This window comes from Numenius arquata, chromosome 8 (assembly GCF_964106895.1).
Source record: "Numenius arquata chromosome 8, bNumArq3.hap1.1, whole genome shotgun sequence".
In the NCBI taxonomy this organism is placed as follows: domain Eukaryota; kingdom Metazoa; phylum Chordata; class Aves; order Charadriiformes; family Scolopacidae; genus Numenius; species Numenius arquata.
The window spans coordinates 5,530,345-5,550,804 of record NC_133583.1 but is presented as its reverse complement, the minus strand read 5'-3'; the positions used below and the strand labels follow the sequence as shown (position 1 = coordinate 5,550,804).

The 20,460-nt window shown below is 41.1% G+C and overlaps 1 protein-coding gene across 1 annotated transcript in view; it reads right to left on the bottom strand.

Annotated features, from left to right (window-relative positions):
- Positions 1–855: 855 nt before the first annotated feature.
- The window catches only part of MDFIC2 (MyoD family inhibitor domain containing 2), a 46,267-nt gene continuing 26,662 nt past the window's right edge, over positions 856–20,460 (bottom strand). Inside the window, exons 2-5 of the mRNA XM_074152615.1 lie at positions 19,593–19,631; positions 10,880–10,948; positions 5,626–5,847; positions 856–1,115 (exon numbers count right to left, since the gene is read on the bottom strand). Coding sequence (XP_074008716.1) covers positions 856–1,115; positions 5,626–5,847; positions 10,880–10,948; positions 19,593–19,631 — 590 coding nt within the window. The remainder of the gene's footprint in view (positions 1,116–5,625; positions 5,848–10,879; positions 10,949–19,592; positions 19,632–20,460) is intronic.

The window sequence follows — 20,460 nt, the reverse complement described above, 5'->3', positions numbered from 1 at the left end:
GCTTGCAGAAATCTTACAAATGAAAATCAGGCAAAGGAGTTACTGGCCATCCACAGGGTAATTCTCCTCTGGAAGTGTGCAGTCAATTCCCATTTAGGCTAATTACACTTAAGGAGCCCTTTCCTATAACTAATGAACAATAGGCATAACCTGTTATTACATAACCATAGGCACACACATTAATACACTGTCGAATTGCACTACCCTGTTAAAATGCTTCCTCTACAACATTCACTGGAGATTTTTAGAGGCATTTGCTGTAATTACTGCTAGCATGGTTTCTAATTCATTTAATTTTCTTTCCTACCTAAACTGAGCATATAAGTGTGTTTTAAGAGATTGAATAAATAAATTTTTAATTATAAAATGATGCTATATCATACATTATTAATAATAACCAACAACGTGTAATACATGTTTAGGTATGAATCCATTAGGAAGATGAACTAATACATATCGGTCCTAAAATAATGTCCTAATTTGTCCTGTGTTTATGAATGGGGAAATCCGTGTTTAAAGCAATTAGGGGTTTATAAACACCTTGGATTGACAGTGGGTAAAGCATCAAGCACACTTGGCACTTAGGAATTCTGTTGTCATTTATGGCAAAGGAGAAGACCCTTTTTTGCCCTTTATTGGTTTCAGCAGTTTGTGAAGTCATACAACCAGAATGGTACAGATATACAGACCTCCAGGTTGGGAGCAGCATGATGCACATTGTCCTGGTTGGCAAACCCTCTGGTTATTATTGTTTTCTTTAAAAATAAAAACAACAAAACCACCAAAACCCCCTCCTTTGTACTCTGTCAGTTCCCTTTCAGGAGGTTTTGAGGAATTTTGTCTCTTATTTTCCTATTAGCGATAGCAGACTTCAGAAATCTCCATGGCAAGTTCCAGGCATTCACCAGTCTCGTGGCAGGACTCAAAAAGGCTGCAGTCAATGTCACAGTCACAGTTGCAGTCGTTGTTGGTGTGGTCTTCGTTGGAGGTCTGGTAGTATCTATTGGATGGACAACAGGTATCTATCAGCCAATGTTCACAGGTATCAGGCAGCATTATAAGAAAGTCCCAAAATTGGCAGAACAAGCAGGCCAGGATAAGTGTTGCGCATTCATCTAAGAAAAAGGAAAAGCAGTGAGACATAAGAAAAAAGGGAGTGCTTGATTACCCAGGCTCAGGCTAGTCTGACTACACAGAAATGAGATGCAAGACAGCACACAGGGCAGGCTAAAAATACATTGATGATAACTACTTCCATAGAGTCAAATGAAAGGATTTATTTTCAGTGTTGTTTGCACTGGAAAAACAACAGCAGCATGAAAATAATTTGAATGAAAACGTTCCCCTGAATTTCACTGCCATAGAACAAGTGCTCTGAACCAACTTTCTGGTTGATCTCGATGATCTTAAAGGTCTTTTCCAACCTAAATTATTCCATGATCCTATACTACTAGAATGTTTGGGCTATAAATTTCAGCACAGGGACGCTCCTCTGGGGAATTTGCAGCCTTGCAGGCATTTGGAAGTGTTTTGTGATGCCACGTGTGCTACCTGAACAACGCACGTGAGACATTGCAGTTTCTTTTCCACAAGAGTTTGCAATTAAAGACAAAAATCATCAGGCTGCTCCTGCTATTTCTAGGATGGCAAAAAAGAAAGAAAAAAAAAAAAGGTCAACAAAAAAACCCCCAAAACCTTTCAGGGACATTTTTGCCTGCATATGAAGAGTTCAGAACTGAACCTTTCTTATTTAAACCCTTCCTTTCTGGGCTGTACACCTGTTAGGGTCCGAATCAATCCTTGCTGGAAGTTGGTGTGCGAACACCCAAAGCTTTTTCTGGAGAGTGGGTCAGGCCCTCAGGCTCTCCAGGTCCAGCTCTTACTTTTCTACATGGTCAGTCTGGATGCATGGGATAGTGTGTCCCTGGCTCATGAATTTGATGTGGCATCTGGATAAGGGCTGGCACACGTACAGGGGAAAATCCACGCAGACAGGGGAAAAAAAAATACAGATTCATCACCTGCTTATAGTTCGTTTTCTATAAGTATTCTGTTTCAGTAAATTGTTTAATGGCAGTTAGATTGCCTGACCAAAGACAGGGAGGAAAAGAAGGTGTGGAGAACAGCATTTTCAGAGGGCAGTGTGCTGACCTCTTCTCAGCCCTGTGTCCTTTCGCTTTCCCACCAAAAGGGGTTTCTCACCTTTTCATTCACAGACTTGCTAATTTTTGCAAGGAGACAAAATTTTGGAAAATAAAGGCGGCTAGGATGTGTATCTGGAGCCAGTGAATATTCCTGAAAACTTGGCCACCAAAACAAAAACTTTGTGTTATATTTGTTCCCCTCAAAAACCAACCAATTAACTCCCCACAGTTCAATCTGCAGCATCTGGGGAGGCTGCCTCCGGGTGCAGCAGGTCTCGGAGCAGGTGTGAGATTCTGACGGTGTGAATCCAGTTGGAGCGCAAAGACCCAGACCTTTCAATTTTTTTTTTTTTTCCCTCCTTGTTTTTTGGAAAGGAAAAATGCCTTCAACAATATGAATGCCTTTTCATTGGTTCTTTCAGGAAAACATATGGTTATAACCACATTTCTTGCCCTAGGATGACTAACTGTGAACTCATTCAACTGCATTGGTTCTGTTGTGGCATTTTCTATCTCACGTAACATAAAGTTCACTGCCAGGAAGTTTCCAGAATTATGTTCTTTTTTTTTTTTTTAAGAAAGCTTTCTTGATGAAAAACAAAATTAAAAAATCATTCCAGCTTCTTGATAAAAAAAAAAAAGCAGTTAAAGCAGGTAGCAAGAATATATAGCATGTGATTGAACTTCTTTTCTGAGTAGCGTATCATCACCAATGTTATCAATTTTAATACTTATTTAAATATGTCAAGATCTATTTAAGTTCAGACAAGCACAACTAACTTCTAAGTTCTGTAGAATAAGAATGACTAGATTTCAGTGATACTTAGTAAATTCATGCTTATATTTTTTTCTAACTAAATGAACTGAAATAATTATAAAATTGAAACATTTTATAAGGTGACACTGCTGCATTTAATTGTATGAAATTTACACTGTAGAAAAATGTAATCATTTTATCCAGCAGTCCTTGGTGTAATTAAGTCTGTTCTTTTTAAATATCTTATGTTTATGAAATTTCCTTCCTATATATAGATGTGAGAGATGAAATTAAAAATTATATAACAATTAAGGATCTTTCCATTTTTTTTTTTCCTCTCCAAAGATCTGTTTTTTAATAACAGTTTTTTTCCTGAAGATGTTAACCATAATGGTGCTTATGTAATCTGGAGAGAACAGATACGATTCTTAGGGCTTCATCCAGGAAAGAGAGCACACAAAAAGCACAAGATTTTAATAATAAAGTAATGTTTCAGTACAGACTCTGTGATGTGCAGTAAAGATGCTTTTAAATTCCCATCAGAGCACACACCATGAACTGTGATAATGGATGTAACACATTTCGAAAAATCTGCATGTGTGAGGCTTTTTTGTCCTGTTTTAAGTGGGGTAATGTATATAAATAATAGATACTAGCAATTAAACATCCATTCCTATGCATTCATTTATATATTTGAAAATAAATTAGCCACAAACTGCATAAAAGAAGATGCAATCTCCTGTTTTCTCCCCTGTTTTCCCTGCTGTTTGCTAAACGGCATTACTGCATTCATCTCAGTGAGAATGACGACCTCGGCTCTCATTCTCTACATTAGTAGATTAATTAGCACAAAAGAAAAACTTCTAATAATTTAGCTAGCCTGCCTCATCTCTACATTTTCCTGCTCTTGGTTGGTGGCTCTCAGCTCCCTCTCCGCTCACGCAAAGGATGCCCTGAGCAAACCTGGTCCAAAGCTCGCTGAAGCTACAGAGATCACCCTTGGTGAGACCTATGAGCTTTGGATCCACTCCTCTCTGAGTGCGGGGAGAAAAATAATCACTGATTTCCTCAGTTATCACTCAGAGGTTCTCCATGCACCAGCGAACAGGATTTGGCCTCGTGTGTGTGGAATAAGCAGTAACTTGTCAGAGTAGAGTGAGCAGAGTATGCAGTGACAACCACAAATCTGGCTTCCTTGGGTTTTCTTGGCTTCCATCCAGCCCTTAACATTATTAATTGAGCACAGATTGGTTTTTTTGTTAATTTCCTTCACTTTTAGCTTTTTTAAGGAGTATGAAATCTGTTATTTGCATCACATGGTACACACCTGTGTGCCAGTAATGGTTGAGGGGCCTGATCAGATAGTCAGCAAACTGAGAAAATAGTGAGTGTCTGGACTAGAGGACAAGGCCCTGAAATAAAATAAATACTTCAGGTCCTTCACTGAAATTAGATGTATTCTAATAGATATATCGGAGACACCCCTTTTATTACAGTGATACAATAGAGATGGCAATGGTTCCTGGAGAACATGGCAGTTTATTGTGTTGATCTCTATTAGAAATTCTTAATTTAAGAATTGTTGAATGATATATATGATGGATCCCAACTCCATTTGATATAATATACTAAGCCATTATTGCAAAAGGCACATATAAGTAATTTCAAAAATGCTTCACAGAAATCACAGAAATCCTTTTTTTTTTTTTTTTGACATCCACTGGGAATAACTGGTTCCCAGCAGAATTCCACTAAAATCAAGGGTGTTATATTATTTAGATCAGAGGGAGTCATGTCCCTTGGTCTGTAATGAGTGTCCACAACCCATTCTATTCCTTAACTCTTGGTTATACTATTTCCTCTGAAACTCTTACAAAAAAAAAAAAGCAGGTATTTGGCTCTTGAACTTGAGCTTTTACACAATAAAAAGGATCAGCTCCTTTTTGGAAAAGGTAAGACAGGTCTGATTCCTAACCCCAGAGTAAGCTATGTTTTAGCAATGTTCATTCACGAGAATGCACTTGAACTATTAGGTTTCTGCTGCAATTTTGGTTTGTAACTACCTTTCATGGTGTTTGTTTTCAAATATGCTTTTTCAAAACGCAGAGCATACTGAACTAATCAGAAGCATTATCTACGTGTATCCATCTGGTCCAGTCATCAGAGACAGTTCCCTGCAGAAGCGGGGCAGAAGAGATCTCCTCATCCTGACCCGCATGGGTTTTGCAGTCAGCAGAGGTGGGTCAGTGGAATGGCAGGGTTGGATGCAATGGTCCATACAAGACCTGCATATACAAGTCTGTAGAAGTAATGTGTCGACCACCAACCACAGCATCTGTACAGCAGCTGCTGCGGTACCAGTGGCAAAAGCAACAGCTTCTGCTGTTGGGGAGAAATGGGTCCATGTGAGATACTCTGTTTATCTGATACAGACACTAGCACCTCTGTGCAAACGCTCATTACAAAACTACAAATGCTCTGTTGCAAACAGGCTCTAAGCTCCTCTTCTATGACTTTAATATCACTGACCATTTAAGATCACCTTCTACAGGTTCTCATCTATCACAAAAATGTCTGCAGGGCAACTTAATGCTGCTTTTGGCTATGTTCTTGAACCTCCTGTTCAGCGTGTAAGCATTTATTTCAAGTTAGATACACATAGTGCTCTTGCAATGGGCATTATTTAGAAATCAGCTTAAATGTGATCTATTTTATAAAACATACCATCGCTGTCTCTCTGATGTACTGATGCGTCATCTTCAATGTAAGTGAATTCTCTGCATTTTTCCAGGGAAGCGATGGATGATGTGCTCGCATCTGACAATTTCTTCTCATTTTTGGTACCCTTTGATGAAGCGTCTGTGATGCTGAATTCTGCAACAGAACTCATAACAATACCTTTCATAGGCTTTTCATCTGTATGTTTTTCATTTGTAAGCTGGTTATCTGGTGGGATTAGGAAAAAAAAAAAAAAGACTTGTTTGAGATACTAAGACAGAGATCTGAAAGAATAACATATGCAGAATTTCCAAGCCTACAGTTGTTTACTTCCAAGGCCTAACCCTGCTTACCTAATGATTTCAGTCTCTTTATGCAAGTAAAGCTTATTCATAGTATAAGCATTTGTAAACTTGCATTCTAAGGTTTTCTCTTAAGCCCAGTGGACTTAGAGGCTAAGTAATAATTCACTCCCACTGAGTGGGATCAGATTAAGAGAGAGAACAGAACTATTGCCTCAGTCAACATCTATTTCAAGTGTGATAGCCTAACTTCAATTTGTCATATAAAAGAAGGCAAAAAAAATTATCTTGTTATTTTTCAACGGCAGCTCTGTTTCCCTAAATTTACAGCCAACAATGTAGGCTGCAGCAATGTAGGTGGTACCTGGATGCAGATGTGCCAGCTCACCATGGCTCATAGTCCTGTAGCATAGAAAGCCAGATGGTCTTTGTTTAACATCCAGATTCATTATTTCATAACTTCATCCACACTTGTGTTGTTGGCCTGGAAGTCAACTAGAAGATGGGATACTTCACATGTTGTCAGCGTGCCAGAGAGGCAGCTCAAAAACCAGAGGGAGAGCTTAATTTTAAGCCCCAACTAGGGGAAAGGTTAAGAGTTCTGAGCTCAATTTATTCTTGAAGAACTTCTCAGGCACAGATAAACATGGGTTGATATATAGTTTCACTTACTCTCCGAAGTGATCAAGAGGCCAAGAAACACAGTCATTCTCTCTATGGTTGGGATGATAAAACCTCATCAATTCTTATCTACAGCTGATTAACTCCTACACCTCACATCACGCACAGCCTCACTTTTTATCTTACTTAAATCTTGTGATATGCTTGCTCTTGAGCTATATACAGAAAATCAATCTTTACAAACACCTCAGTTTTGCAAACATTACTTTCTGAGAGGAACAATAAGTCTGCGCTCTGCTGCAAGGAGCCAGAAGAGAGACCCTACATACCTCTTGTTTTTCAGATACCTTTGACCCCTGACATATATTAAGAAAAGCCAAGAAAAGGTTGATAGTGAAACCTTGATGAGACTGCAGTTTTCCCCCACGGTATCCTTGCAGCCAAAAGGAAAACATGTGGATGAGATGGGTGGATTGCAAGGTAGGTGAAAAAACACTGGGACCACTGGGCTCGAAGCAGGGGGAAGCAAGGATTTGAGGTCTAACCGGTATCTGGAGCAAGTCCAGTGAAGGCCACCAAACTGCTGAGGGGTCTGGAGCATCTGATGTATGAGGAGAGGCTGAGGGAGCTAGGCTTGGTGGGCCTGGAGAAGAGAAGGCAAAGAACGGTACTGGATGCTGTCTTCCACTTCATAACCAGGGTAATGGAGAAGCCAGACCCCAGCTCCTCTCAGCAGTGCACAGAGGTAAAAGGACAAGAGGCCACTGTCACAAGCTGCAGCAAAGGCAACTGGGATTGTGTATGGGAACAAGTTCTTCATCATGGGAGGTGTAAAGTACTGGGGCAGCCCCCGGTGAGACTGGGGAAGTATGGAGAGCTCAGTTGGGCACGGATCCCAGCAATCTGCTCTTACTGCAGAGTTAGCCCTGGTTCGAGGCAAAGGCAAACGAGGTGACTTCTAGAAGTCACTTCCAAGCTAATTTTTGTGTGATTTCTATGATTCTACTCGCTTACAGAATGAATGGGCAATTAATTTAAATTTTTAGTCATAGTCAGATCTCATGCCGTTTTAGGTCATCTTCATGTGGTGAAATACGTAGAAGCAGAAAAGCTGGGTAGAGGTTAGCAGAGTAAGACCTTGGGAGAGGATAAAAAACTATCATTCTCATTTTAACTTTAATTTGCTGCTTTAAAAAATGCGTGTTGGCAGATATTTGGGCTTGATTTTGAACTTGTAATAATGACAAACGCTACTATGAAGGAAATGCAGCTTTTCCCTGTCCTGGAGAGTTTACAGGTTGGCCTTAGGCAGGGAGCAACCAGTGTGATAGAGAGAAGTGGAGGGAAGGAGACAGTGAGGTGGCAGTGGCACAAACAGGAGCCTCAGAAACCTATAAGTGCCAGGTTTTGTGAATGTTAACGATGAAGGAAAGCCACAGGTGAGACTTGGGAAGGGTGGGAGAGGTGGTGGTTCCTCTGGGTGTGAATTGGCAGCATAAAGCACAGTGGTGCTTGCCTGCAGGTTGTACACTTGGTCGTAGGAAACCAACATCCTGGGCAAAGCATGTCTGATTTTGCCCATCTGATAATTTATTTGTGATTTTTCCCCAGAGTAAGGAAATATAGCTTTCCCCCCCTCCTCCCAGTGACTTCTTGGCCAGCCTCTTGAGTCCCAAAATGTGAAAATTCATGCATTTGGGATATACTTTCATGTACAGTAACCACTGTTTTCCAGTGTTCATAAATCAATGACATACCATAATTTTTCCTGCACTTTTGTTCAATAACATACTGTCTCCAGGAAAAGTTGTGCTAATTGAAGTAGCAGAGGTCTGGAGGAAGCAATGTCCTGCTTATGCATTGGATTTATTGGATAATAACTGATTTGTGAGTCCAAAAGACACAGGCCCCACCTGTTATTCAGGTGCCAATCTCACAAATGGATCTTGTTTGTCCAGGATGAGAGTCGCACATGGCCCGAGCAGTTGAATTACACACAGATCAGATTGAAAGGCCTAGGCAAGAATGACAATTTCTACCATTTTCCACTTTCAAAATTGGCCCAAAAGTCTAAACCGGATACATTTTAAATTGCAATATATCTGTTGAGTTCCCCATTTCTGCAACAATACAATGGCCCACAGAATGCATTTAAGCATTCAACGAACGAGACTGAAAGAAATCAGACGCAAATAATCAGTAAATGCCAGACTAACGTTTACTGTATCCACTGACTTCTACTATTCATGCTTCGAGTCAATTTTTATTCTTGAAGTGCTGTTGAAGAGAAATCAAAACCAGAAATAGAAAGGCATAGACATAACCTGAATTTTTCAATAGAGCACCATCAAACAAAAGGGTAACAAAAGCTGTCATTCAAGGACTCTTCTGTTTGTTAAAGCATACTACATCTTTGAAAATACAGTACATTTTAGTGTCAGACTCTTAGTTTGAAAAGCTCCCTTTAAGTAATGTTATACTTGTCTTGTACAGCTAGATCAAGTCTTCATGCAATCACCGTAACAAGCAACTTGCTATGACAAGCGAGATCCTTGCTTCCAGAAAACAGTGCCATAGAGGCTAAAGCAGTGTACAATTATAGGTCTCCATTTCATTTTTATGCAATTACCTTCAGTTCAGCTGTGAGTCCATCTACATTATGTCTTTTATCAATTTAATGTTTGCACAAAGCGTCTAAAGAAATAAAGATTATGCTAGACCAGCATAAAAAAAAAAAGCAGTTAGCACTTTTTTTTTTTCTTTTATAGTTTGTTGCTGCATGGAACAGTACTAGTTTGAGAGTTTGGAACAAATAAGCGGAGCCAAATGGGCTTTAAAAATATATTATGTACAACTGATATTATTTATGCTTACTGTTAAATGAGAATGTGAAACAAAATTAAATTACAATTAGAGATGGGCAGAGGGTCAAACTTTTTTATTATCTTTTAAGAGTGTGTGTTCAGCTTCAGAGGTCCACAAATGTCTGTTTTTAATTCATAGAAATCCTCCACTGAAGTAACTTAGAAGGGAAAAATAAGTGTATCATGATGAAGAAAGCTCATATTATTCAGTGTTAGACTGCGAGGCAGAGGGAGCTAGAGGTAAACCCCCAGAATGTGCCATTTTTAGATAGTATCATGAAGTAGCAACTTTCTTCCTCGTACGGGGAAGCTGGGGCTTTCCTTGGCTGCTGCAGTAGAAGGCTGGGAGCGTTCACCTGTGCTTGTTTTAAAGATAGACATAGTCTCAATATTCACATGAAATTTCTATTTTTTTGTAAGTTGGGTGATTCAGGGGGCTGACTACAGTGTCTAAATTCATGAAGGCACAAAGTAAATCACTTATTTCCTGCTGATGCCAGCGCCAGATCCCTCTGGTCAATAGCAAGGAGCAGTGATACCAAGACTGGCATTTACAGTAGGTCCCTCAACATCTAGTTCTCTTCACTGGTTTGGGCACAAACCAGGGTCTCGCAGCCCTGGAGACCAGGAGGCTGGAGTTTCCTAGCACGCTTTTGAAATTAGCTTTTATATAGTGGCATATAAGGACCCTAAGTCTGTTTTTGCCAAGAGATGGGGGGATAAGAGACACTCAGTTCTGCTGGAAGGGGCCGGCAGCAATATGGGTAATGCCAAAGAGCTGTTAGGAGCAACTGGTCAGGGGGAGTTGCCACTGAAAGAGAAGGAAGAGAACCGATCTATCACCCTATGTAGGGCTCATACACATCTTGCAAGCAAAGGACAAGGGAACCTTCAGCTCTACTCGCTGGTGGCATTTTTTGCCAGTCCATCCTGCCAGTGGCCCTTTCCCTCACACCCCTGTGACAAGGAGTCCCAAGGGTTAATGGTGAACTGCGTGGAAAACTCCAGCAGTTTAGGATGTGTAACTTCTTAATTTCACCGTGAGGCATCTTTGTGTTTCAGTGGAGCAAAAGAACTAAAGGAATGCCTGGCTGATCTCCCTGCCATTCTTTATTCCATGCACCACTATCGCTACCTGTCTATTTAATATATCACATGCTCATCACTGAAAGAGCTGTGTGCCATGTCCATTCAGTCCTGAGATGAAGCAGGCAGAGCTACATCAGACCTAATGGATGAAAACTTGTAAGTATGAAGGCTTGAAGTGAATTCACTTGGTTTGAAAAGACTTGTAGTAAAATGAAACCAAATGCCCAGATTTCAATGGCCATGTTTCAAAAAAAAAAAAAAAAAAAAGGAAAAGAAAACGAAAACACTTCTTATTGCTGGTCTGAAAGACACAATTTGTCTGCCAGCAGGAATGGGAGGCGTATCTCTGCACGGTGTGACACACGCACGGGGCCAGCAGCTTACCTGGATGGTCCTCACTGCTCGGTGTCACCCTGGGAAGCGCTGGGAGAGGCAGGGAGCTGGTGTGGCTGTCTTGGTGGAAGAACAAAACAACATTGCAGAAGGACACTGTAAATAGATGTGGTTTGGCACATGTATTACCCCCAGCCGCTTAGTGGCGGTCATTGACACCGGAAGTTGTTGCTTTGGGGGCAAATAGAAGCAAGTGTGCTTCCTTGCAGGGGGAGGTTACGTGGGATTGCGCACTGTTTCTGTTACCCTCTGTCTTATTTCTGGAAAGGAAGCCAAAAATAAAACAAATTGCTAAGTGAGGAAGTTTCACCTGGGAAGATGGTAAGAGGATCAATGGCTAGCACAAAAGTTCATGTTTCAGGTAGGTAGAGAAAATTTGAGGTCTGGGAGGTCTACAATGAAATGTGGGGCATCATCAATGCCCAAACACCTGAGAAATCTTAGATGAGGTTCCCAAATCATCAACAAAGGAGGAGAAAAGAAATTGCAGCCCAAACGCCAACCTCTACGGCTTCGCTGTCTCAGTGGACAAGATGCCCAAGGTCCTTGTGGTGGCAAGCCCAAGTCCCCACATGGGTGCTGAGTTCCTCCACCTCTGCTGTGCTTCCCAGGCCATCCACTCCACGCATAGGACTTGGAGGCTTAAATCTTCCTGTCTGCTCTCTCCCAGGGTCAGGGAGGCAAAGTAAGAGAGGGTGTGGGACTATCCCTACAGTGAGTGCAGCAGATGGAACAAACTCCACAGGAACTGCTCTCCTCCACGTAGGAGAGGCCAGAGGGAGAGCAGGAGTCACAGCCGACCAAAGCAAGCTGCTCTAGGCTAATATATCATGGATGCTTTCATAGTTTCGTGCCAGCTACAGTTTGCTGAGCTCAGGCATAAGGATACAGGGGATTTAGAGACTGTTTATTTTTGTTGTAAGGAAACAGGAAATAGTACACAAAGCTATAAATATATATTGGGCTTCATATGACATCATGAACTTGTGCAAGTGCTTCTCTTCTGATTTATGATGATGGACTGGTAATTCACAGGAGCTCTGGTTTTATTTTATTTTGCTGTTGCAGTAACAAAGGTAATGGTGCAATCCCGGGAGGGGGTATTCTATCAATAGTGAATTTTTGACCTCATTGCATACGTTTTAACTTCATGAATTAGTGACCCAGCTGACTGTAAAGCCTTCTATAGGCTTATTATAAATCTATCACAGGACTGGCAAAAAATTTTGGCCCAGATCCTAAACTCTGACAGGCATGTGTTGATGGACTGCATAGCAAGCACTTCCACTAATATTTCTCACTAATTATACCATATATTAAGAAAAATGAATGAAGCCAATGTTTATATGCAGCTTTAACTGCTTTTGATATAAGAAAGCAACACAATCCCTAATAAATTTTCACCTTCAACATTTCTATTCATTATAATTTTTACCATGATGAATGAAGTTAGAACTGGAGAGGGAGGGGGTTCATCTTGAAATCTGTTCAGTCAATGACTGAATTTACTTCCCTTCCCCAACTTGTGTTGAGGAAGGAGGGAACAGATGGACACAGGAAGAAGAGGGAGGCGAGTGCGGAACGAAGGAGATGGGTGAGGAACAGATGGAGTCAGGAGAAAGCGAAGAGGAGAGTCAGCAAGGATGATAGGAAAGTTTTCCACTTGACCTTGAGTTGAAATGAAGATCTGCGTACACCATGGGACAGCTAGATTTTGGGATGCATCCTTTTTTCTCTCTGTGGCGCTTATGCCTCAAAGTCTTGTGGGTCATCCCAACAGTCCAGTCCGTCCCAGGGGATCCGCAGAACCAGAACCTAGATATTCTTGAGGGGAGGGCTGCTGCAAAAAGATGTCTGCACTCTGTTTGAGTCCCATATTGGTAATGGCAGAGGAGAAATGTGTCCAAACACAGTACCCGAAATGGGCTGGGATATGGTAAGTCTCCCAGGCATCCAAGCCAACCCAGAAATTGGAGCTTATGATTTTGAAGAGGTATCCTACGCCCTGTTTGTAAGGATCCAATGGCCAAAATACTCAAAGTGATTTATGATTTTACCTGCTTAAAGTAAGACATTTGAGATGGCCTGATTTTCAGAATATGCTGAGCATCTGCGCTTTGAGGTGTATTGAATTATATAGCCCAAATCACTAGTAAGTCCTGGAAAATCTTGATATTCTTAATTCTATTAAATTGCCTGCATACAGTCCATTGGTTCTGGCTTTGCTAGCTGAAGAATGGAAGAGGTGAAAGTTAAATATTGGCCATGTGTGTCATTCCCTTTGAAGAAAATGGGAGCCATGTGCACTCACCTAACAGCAAAGTTTGGCCCCAACTATGATTTCACAGCTGGGCCCTAACTTCAGGAATGCCAAAGCACTAAATGACTCAATTGGAGTAATCTGATCAATGCTGTATTTTCACTGTGGATTTAAATTGCATACACAGCAAGAGCAGAGTTAGTTTTCTTCTCTCTCAAAATCACTTTTCTCTGCAGATTTGATAGCATAAATACGAAGTTTTGCTCACATCACACAAATAAGTGAAATGGCAGAAAACGCATGTCAAATAAAATGCACAACATTATGTCCTTTTTACTTTTTGGAGGCTGTTTAAGAAAATGGCTTCATTAATTTTGACTGAATAAAAGGTTCCTTTAAAGGGTTTCAATGGGTGACATGAAAAATGTTAATACGAATGATCAAGACAATGGAGGTTAAAACTGTTTTGAAAATATGTTTCTTTTATAGATCTCAGCTGTTGGAAAAGTTACAGAATAAATATACGGTAGTGCTGACATTCAGTGCTGTTTCATCTTAGCAAAAGAGTTTTTAATAAAGAAAATTCTTTTCAAGGAATGCTTTCTGCAGCCAGTCTTCAAAAAGAGGTTTTCCCCCCTCCTAGTTTAATAAAATTAAAGTAATTTATGTCATATTGATATGTCGATATGTTTTTCAATAAACTTTTTCACAGAGATTTTTTTAAAATTCTCGTCACTTTAAAAATTATAATTATATGTCTTCCTCCCACTTTGAAAATGGCACAAGGTGCTCATTTGCAGAGCTCTACTGTTCAAATCTTCACTGAGAATAGAAATGTCATGACTCAGTTAACAATGCTTTATTATTCACATTGATCTTTTTTTATAGTGTTCTTTATCTCAAAAACATTGTAAATCAGATATCTTCCTCCCACTCTTTTGTTCATTTGCAAATTTTTATTATTCTAGTTTAAAAAAGCAATGGAGTGTCAAGAGTCAGTGTATATTGTTTATGTTCTTTTTTGCTTTAAAATTACTTTTAACTATAAAAAGTAAGATGTAGAGCAGGAAAAAAAAAAGCTGGATTTAAGGATGCTTAAAAAAGAATTGAAGGGATCAGTGTGAATTTTATGTTGTTAGCTTACATTTTAGAGTTGTAACGGACTTTGCAAGAAGGGGGACCAAACACTGTGTGAAAAGGTTTTTATGTGTTAATTCAGGAGTCCCTATTGCATCAGACATCATCATCTGCATTAGACATTGGACATAATTCATGCTCTCAGTGAACACAAGGGACAGCAAAATTCCCAACTGCTTTTGCAGCGTGTTCCCTGGATGGTTTACAGGTGCCTGCCCAGTGACCTGCACCCTCCATCGCTCTGCGTCAGAGCTTGGCGCCAGGTCCTCAGGAGCCCTCGGCTGATAAGCACCAAGATAAATCACCAGATTTTCGCAGGAACTTCCCAGCTTTGGTACCAAGTGTTAACCGCAGCAGAAACATAACCTCAGCTAGTCAACAGGCAATGCAGTCACCGAAACCCATGGGCCAGGATGCAGGATACAGCCGTGCATCCTCAGAGAGAGCCATCCCGGACCCCCCAGGCTTTGTTTCTAGATTGGATCTTCCAAATTCACCTTCAGGCACTGTTTTCTTTCCTACTAAGTTTTTTGTTTAGGTCTGTATTTATGTCCTGGCTATTGTGACTGTATTTCATGGCCTACATGAAATAAATTCATTAAAGTAATTGAGGTTAGTCCAGAGAGCAGCAGGATCTCGTGGCATTTCATGTACTGCTCACTGATAGGTAATTTTTTCTTTTGCCTGTTTTGAATTAATTTACTCTATTTTATGATCAGGGCATCCTGGCACCCTGTTGTTACTCCAGCAGCTCTTGAAAAAGATCATCCTTTCTGCGAGTTTCCGAAAAGGAGTGGCTATTTCTGAAGTTGAATTTAAGCCCCAGATTGGATTTTTGGATCTTGTAGGTGGTGTGCAGCTCTACCACATGAGGCAACCTTAAAAAGCTTTTGTAAAGAAAAATAAAGTCGTCTTTCCGTATTCTTTTATTTCATTCTTTCTTTCTGTTTCAAGGCTGCACTCTCTGACATTTTGCTAAAAGGGATAATTAAACTCAGAGCAAGTAAGTCTCAAACTGAACCCAAACTGAAAACACACAGCCCTGTCCTTCCCCCTCCAAGTGGAGGGCTAAGCATCTATCTGTTTTTATTGATGTTAGTAGGTCACCCCAGTCCCCGAGGCACTGATGGGGCTGCATGGACACCCCACACTGGGTCCTGGGGCAGGTCCATCCCAGTGCTCACGGGCAGCTGCTTGCTGTACTGCAAGGATAACTTGAAACTAACTCTCTTTATTCCTCATTGCTAAGTGTGAAGCTGGAGATTTTTATGCATTATCTTATCTGAATTGATTGCGTTGTTTTCAAATTAAAGAAAAAAAACCACCTTATTACTACTACTACTATTATTATTATTATTATAGTCCTTGCCTCGACAGCACTGCTCCATTAATCCAGTCTTCCTTCCTTGCTCTCACCCCATCAATGAGGTTTAGACTCTCTGCCAATATGATCAAGTTTCAGAAACAAAATTCTAAGCAGACCAGAGTAGCCAGAAGTGGACAGGGCTGTATTTACTACACCGGCACAGTAACCAAAGGTAGATCTCACCCATGGATGTGCTTGTGTAATTGCTCACTCTGTTTAGTTTAGGATATTTTTAGGTAACATAAACCAGAAAATACTGAGTTTATTACAAAAGATTTTTTTTCCACATAAAACTCTGTGTCATTAAATTTAGAAAGCACATAAGATTCTCAGTTTTATTTTTGGTAAGCACTATCTATTGGAAAGTGAAAATATCAGAGGGATCTCTAGGCAGAATTTGTGAGCTTCCCAATGAAAAGACAGCACAGTGTCTTCCTTTCATGTCCCAAGGTCTTTGGCAACTGTGTCACTTTCTGCATGACACTGAAGTTCTGTGCCAAGAGTTCATTCCCAAAGCAGGTATTATACACGGTTATGGTCACAAAGATATCCTTGCACAGAGGAGCTCTGAGGCTGTCAGCATTTTGATTTGGTGGGGGGAAACACCATCAAAACCACGTATATTCTTAAAATATATCCAAACAGTTTAAATGCTGTCAAACAGAGCTGCAAATCACAGAAAATGCCACATTTCTTATAGATGGTCCTTAAAGCTCTACTCACAGTAAATTGACATGTGATAACATGACTACAAAAAACCCCATCTCTTCTAATAAGTTATAAAAGTTTTTCTTTGATTCAGATCCAATCATGTGTGGCAATCTGTGAGAGTCTTATCCTCCTGGAGACTTTCCTAGCAAACACTTCCATTTTTTTCTCTCTCATCTGCATGTCATAGTGGAACACAACCGGGATCTGGACTTGTCCACTACAGCAAACATGATCAATCCTATTACCATCTGAGCACCTCCGGGTTGCCACTGAACAGGCTTTGCTAGACCGTGCTGGAAAAACCATTTATTTAGCTCCTCAAGGGCCTGATCCAGTATCAGAAGATGTCAATGGAAAGACTTCCAGGGAGCTCAACAGATCAGGATCCAAAACAACCTCCTATATGGTAGCCTCCTCTGGGTTTCTTTGCTCTTTTCTCGGAAAGTCTCATAGCCAAAGCAGTTAGGAATATCTGAAGTAGAAGATGTATCATGCTATACATCTTTTCACAAAATATTTTTTTCCTGGGGGACACCAAAGTTGCAGAAGATCTATTCTGGGGGCACACAGATGACACCCAGTGTTTCTTAATTATGTAATAAGTACTTTTAGGACAGTGTAGTCTTGCCAGCTCTGGCAAAGGCAAACATGAGAACTGTTCTGCTCACAGTATTAAACACACTTCTCTTGCTGTGCAGTGAAAGGATGTGCTTAAACTCGCAGTCTATCACTATTCCTGGATAGTGTAGGAGAGTCCAGGAACACTCAAGATGTCTTTTCCTGTGTATATTAACTTGTCAGAACAAAATAGTGTTCTTAGAAAACGGGAATCTTACGGCAGAAGAAAGTTTCCTTCATGACTGTGCTACAAAGGTTTCCAAACAGCTGCTTGTTCATTTGGGTGCATGAAATATTAGGTTCAGCCTGCTCACGAGTGCAAACACATAATTTCTTCTCACCGTGGCACCTTCACTGTGGTCATTTCCACCTGGCTTTGTAATGTTGGCAAGTGCAGTACTAGCACAATGTCTACATTGTACGAGCTTCCAGAAGAGAGCTGTGGAGTTCCTGCGACCTCGGTGAAATGCCAGCCTCTCCCCAACGCTGGCTGTTTGTCCTGCTTTGCAAGGAACCACAGGGAACCCAAGGAGATTTGCTGGTGTCCGATGTGAGCAGCGAACACCAGAGGTTTCACATGTTGCTAGGCAGTAGGTTAGCACGCTTATGGATCAAAGGGTTGGTTGGGCAACCTTCAACACACTGAGCTTGCCAAAGCCCCCAGAGCAGCACCCCTTGTCCGTCCCCCTCGGGTCTGCCTGGGCAGGGGGGCCGGTGAGAACTCAACCCTCTCCTCAACACTTCCTCACGTCGAAACTTTCACGGAAGGTTTTGCTCAAGGCTCAGGGATACGACCCCTTCAAAGGAAGGAGGTCACAGCCCAGGCCCTGAGAGGAAAAATTGGGTGCCAATGAAATAGAAGAGGTGTCACTGTTTTAACACAGATTAGGAAAAATCTAACCCCCGTTAATCCTTCAGAGCAGGGCCTCTGGTTTGTTCTTTTTTCAATCTATTATGTATTCAAAGCAAGTACATTTTTTCTGTCACTATACCGCTATTGTTAACAACTATAAATGTATTAAAAACACAGGGGCATTTTAGTATGTGTATTGTGCATAAGAAATATTGTTACATGACAAGCTCCAATTGGCAAGTGAAAAGAGGTTTTATTGAAGGAAATAGCAGTAGCAAACAGTGAACTATGCAGAATAATGGTAATTGTTCCTTTAACATTGGCAGCGCGCGTTCACTTAATATGACTGCTCCTCTGTCTCTGCCTCATCCAGACCCAGAGGACCTGTTAGACAAGCAGGCAGCCACCTCTCTCTGGGATCAAGCTGTCAATGCAAACTTGCTTTCTTTCTATTTCTCGGAGCTAAGCTATACCCCCAGAGCTCCCGAAGCTTTTCCTGAGTGAAAGCTTTAAAAAAGCTCCATTCTAAATTACATCACACGAGCTGTTCTCTTCAGACTGACAGAACAAAAGCGGGGGGGAGAAATGCCAAAAGTACCATCTGAACGGCTTCTGAGTTGCACAAAATGATTTACCTCCTCATGCTTTATCACAGCAGACTAACGTTGTCTTGACCTTGTCTACCAAACCCCCAGCAGTGTCCTCTAGCACTGTTTGCACTGTGCATGTTTGTAATACTAATAAATACAGTAACTGTTGGCTGCAGGCTTTTTGCTTGCAACAATGGGGTCTTGGGTGCCCCATTAAGAAAGGTCCTAATGGGGGCATAGCTCTTGCTAAACCTTTTTAGATGATGTGGTCTCTAACACAGTCTGCTCATTGCTACTGGAAGAGCCCAGCCTGTGGGTGCTACACAGCCTGGTGTGCTGACCCTTTAATCAGGGACATCCCAATTAATGTTCCCTAATTAATGATGAGGACTTGCTGAGGGTCACTGTCAAAATCTGAGAGATCTCTTGGGTTGGCTCCAGCTGGGACTCTCCAATTAAAGGTCATCATCAGAAGTATTACCCACTTCTGCTGTGGCTGAGTAGGAAGAAGATATTGACCTATCTCCCCATTCCAAAGGCTTTCAGGTGGTACCAATTGGTTGGAGAACCTGCACTCAGCAAAACATCCTCAGCTGGGAAGGGAGGGGGCCATAGGCCTTTCTCCTTCTTTAGCAGATAAATAAAGGTAAGAGGAAGAAGGTAATATCATGGCTGTTCTCCAGGTAAGATGTAGAATCAGCAGTCCTTGTAATGTGGCTAGGTGTCAGTTTGGGTGTTGTCTGATCCTAAAGTTAATCCCCTGGGATTCTGCAAATTGAAGCAAGCAGGTTTTGTGTGACTTATAGGAGGACTCTTTTAGGGTTCTTACTTGATTTTTCTTAAGAAAATGGTTGTGTGGTTAAAAGCTTGTTGCCCTCATACTCAAAAGCTTGTGGGCTTAGTCCACAGCACTTCTATGCTTGCTCTGCTGTTTTGAGTAAACCTTAAAAAGTTTAAGTCATTAATTTAAAGAATGGTCTCGTTTTGAAGATGTCCTGAAGTCTGAAACAGATGACGTGTCACTGTTAAGGCAAAAAAGGTTGCTTGCATTCCCCATAGGATTAGAATAATTGAGCTTGTTTTCTTGTAAGAAAGGGGCAAGTCGCAAAGATGCGGAGCCGTGCTCTATGTACTGTGGGGAGAAGGAGCTGAGAAGGTGGGGGCCTTACCTGAGCCTCCAAGGGGCTGGAGAATGGGATTGTCCAGTTCTGGAAAACAAGAATGGGAGAGGAAGACTTCACTAAGCAGGAAAAGCTCCTCAGTTGATGAGGTGGCTTTGTTATCCCACATGGGCACCAGTGTTTTGTAAACTGCTCAAAACCGCATTTTTATCAGAGGAAAGAGAAAAGTCTACTGGGAATGGAGACTTAGTTCCCCTAATTAACTTTACAAATATGGAAAAATAGATTTTAACAGAAGCTCTATAGATATATATACATAGCTGTATAGAAGCTGTCTAGTAGGAAGAGATCCCCCTTCCTCTTGGGGACCCAGTGTCCTCTGGCTCTCACTGAGATGATTTTTTTCCCCACCCCCCCCCAGGGGATACATCCAGTTTTCATATGGTCAACACAACTTGTCTTACCCAGAAGAGCAGACACTGCCTGAGGATCCTGACTCACTGATGCAGAGTTCATCCCTGAGTTGCTGAGTAAGTAAAGTTTACATTTTTTGCTATGTCTTTTTGGTGACTCATATCTGAGTTGTCTTCATGTACCTGATCAGTGAAATGGCTCTGCCTTGATCCATAAGGGACCATCCTAATGCCCATTAAAGCTGATGGAAATGTTTGGCTTCAGGGCATACTGTATCAGGTGTTGTATCTGCTTCCTACACCAAATCGTGAAAATCTTAATTAGGCAAAATCTTCATTAAAATAATTGCAACCGAGGAAAACACTGGTAATGAACCTGTATATAGACCTCATCACTGTGTGCTTCATCACAGCCCTGTTCCTACTAATGGTACATATGAAGATGCTGGGCTTTCAGTTTTTGAAGCTAGCAGAGTAAGTTATTCAGCATAACCACTATAATA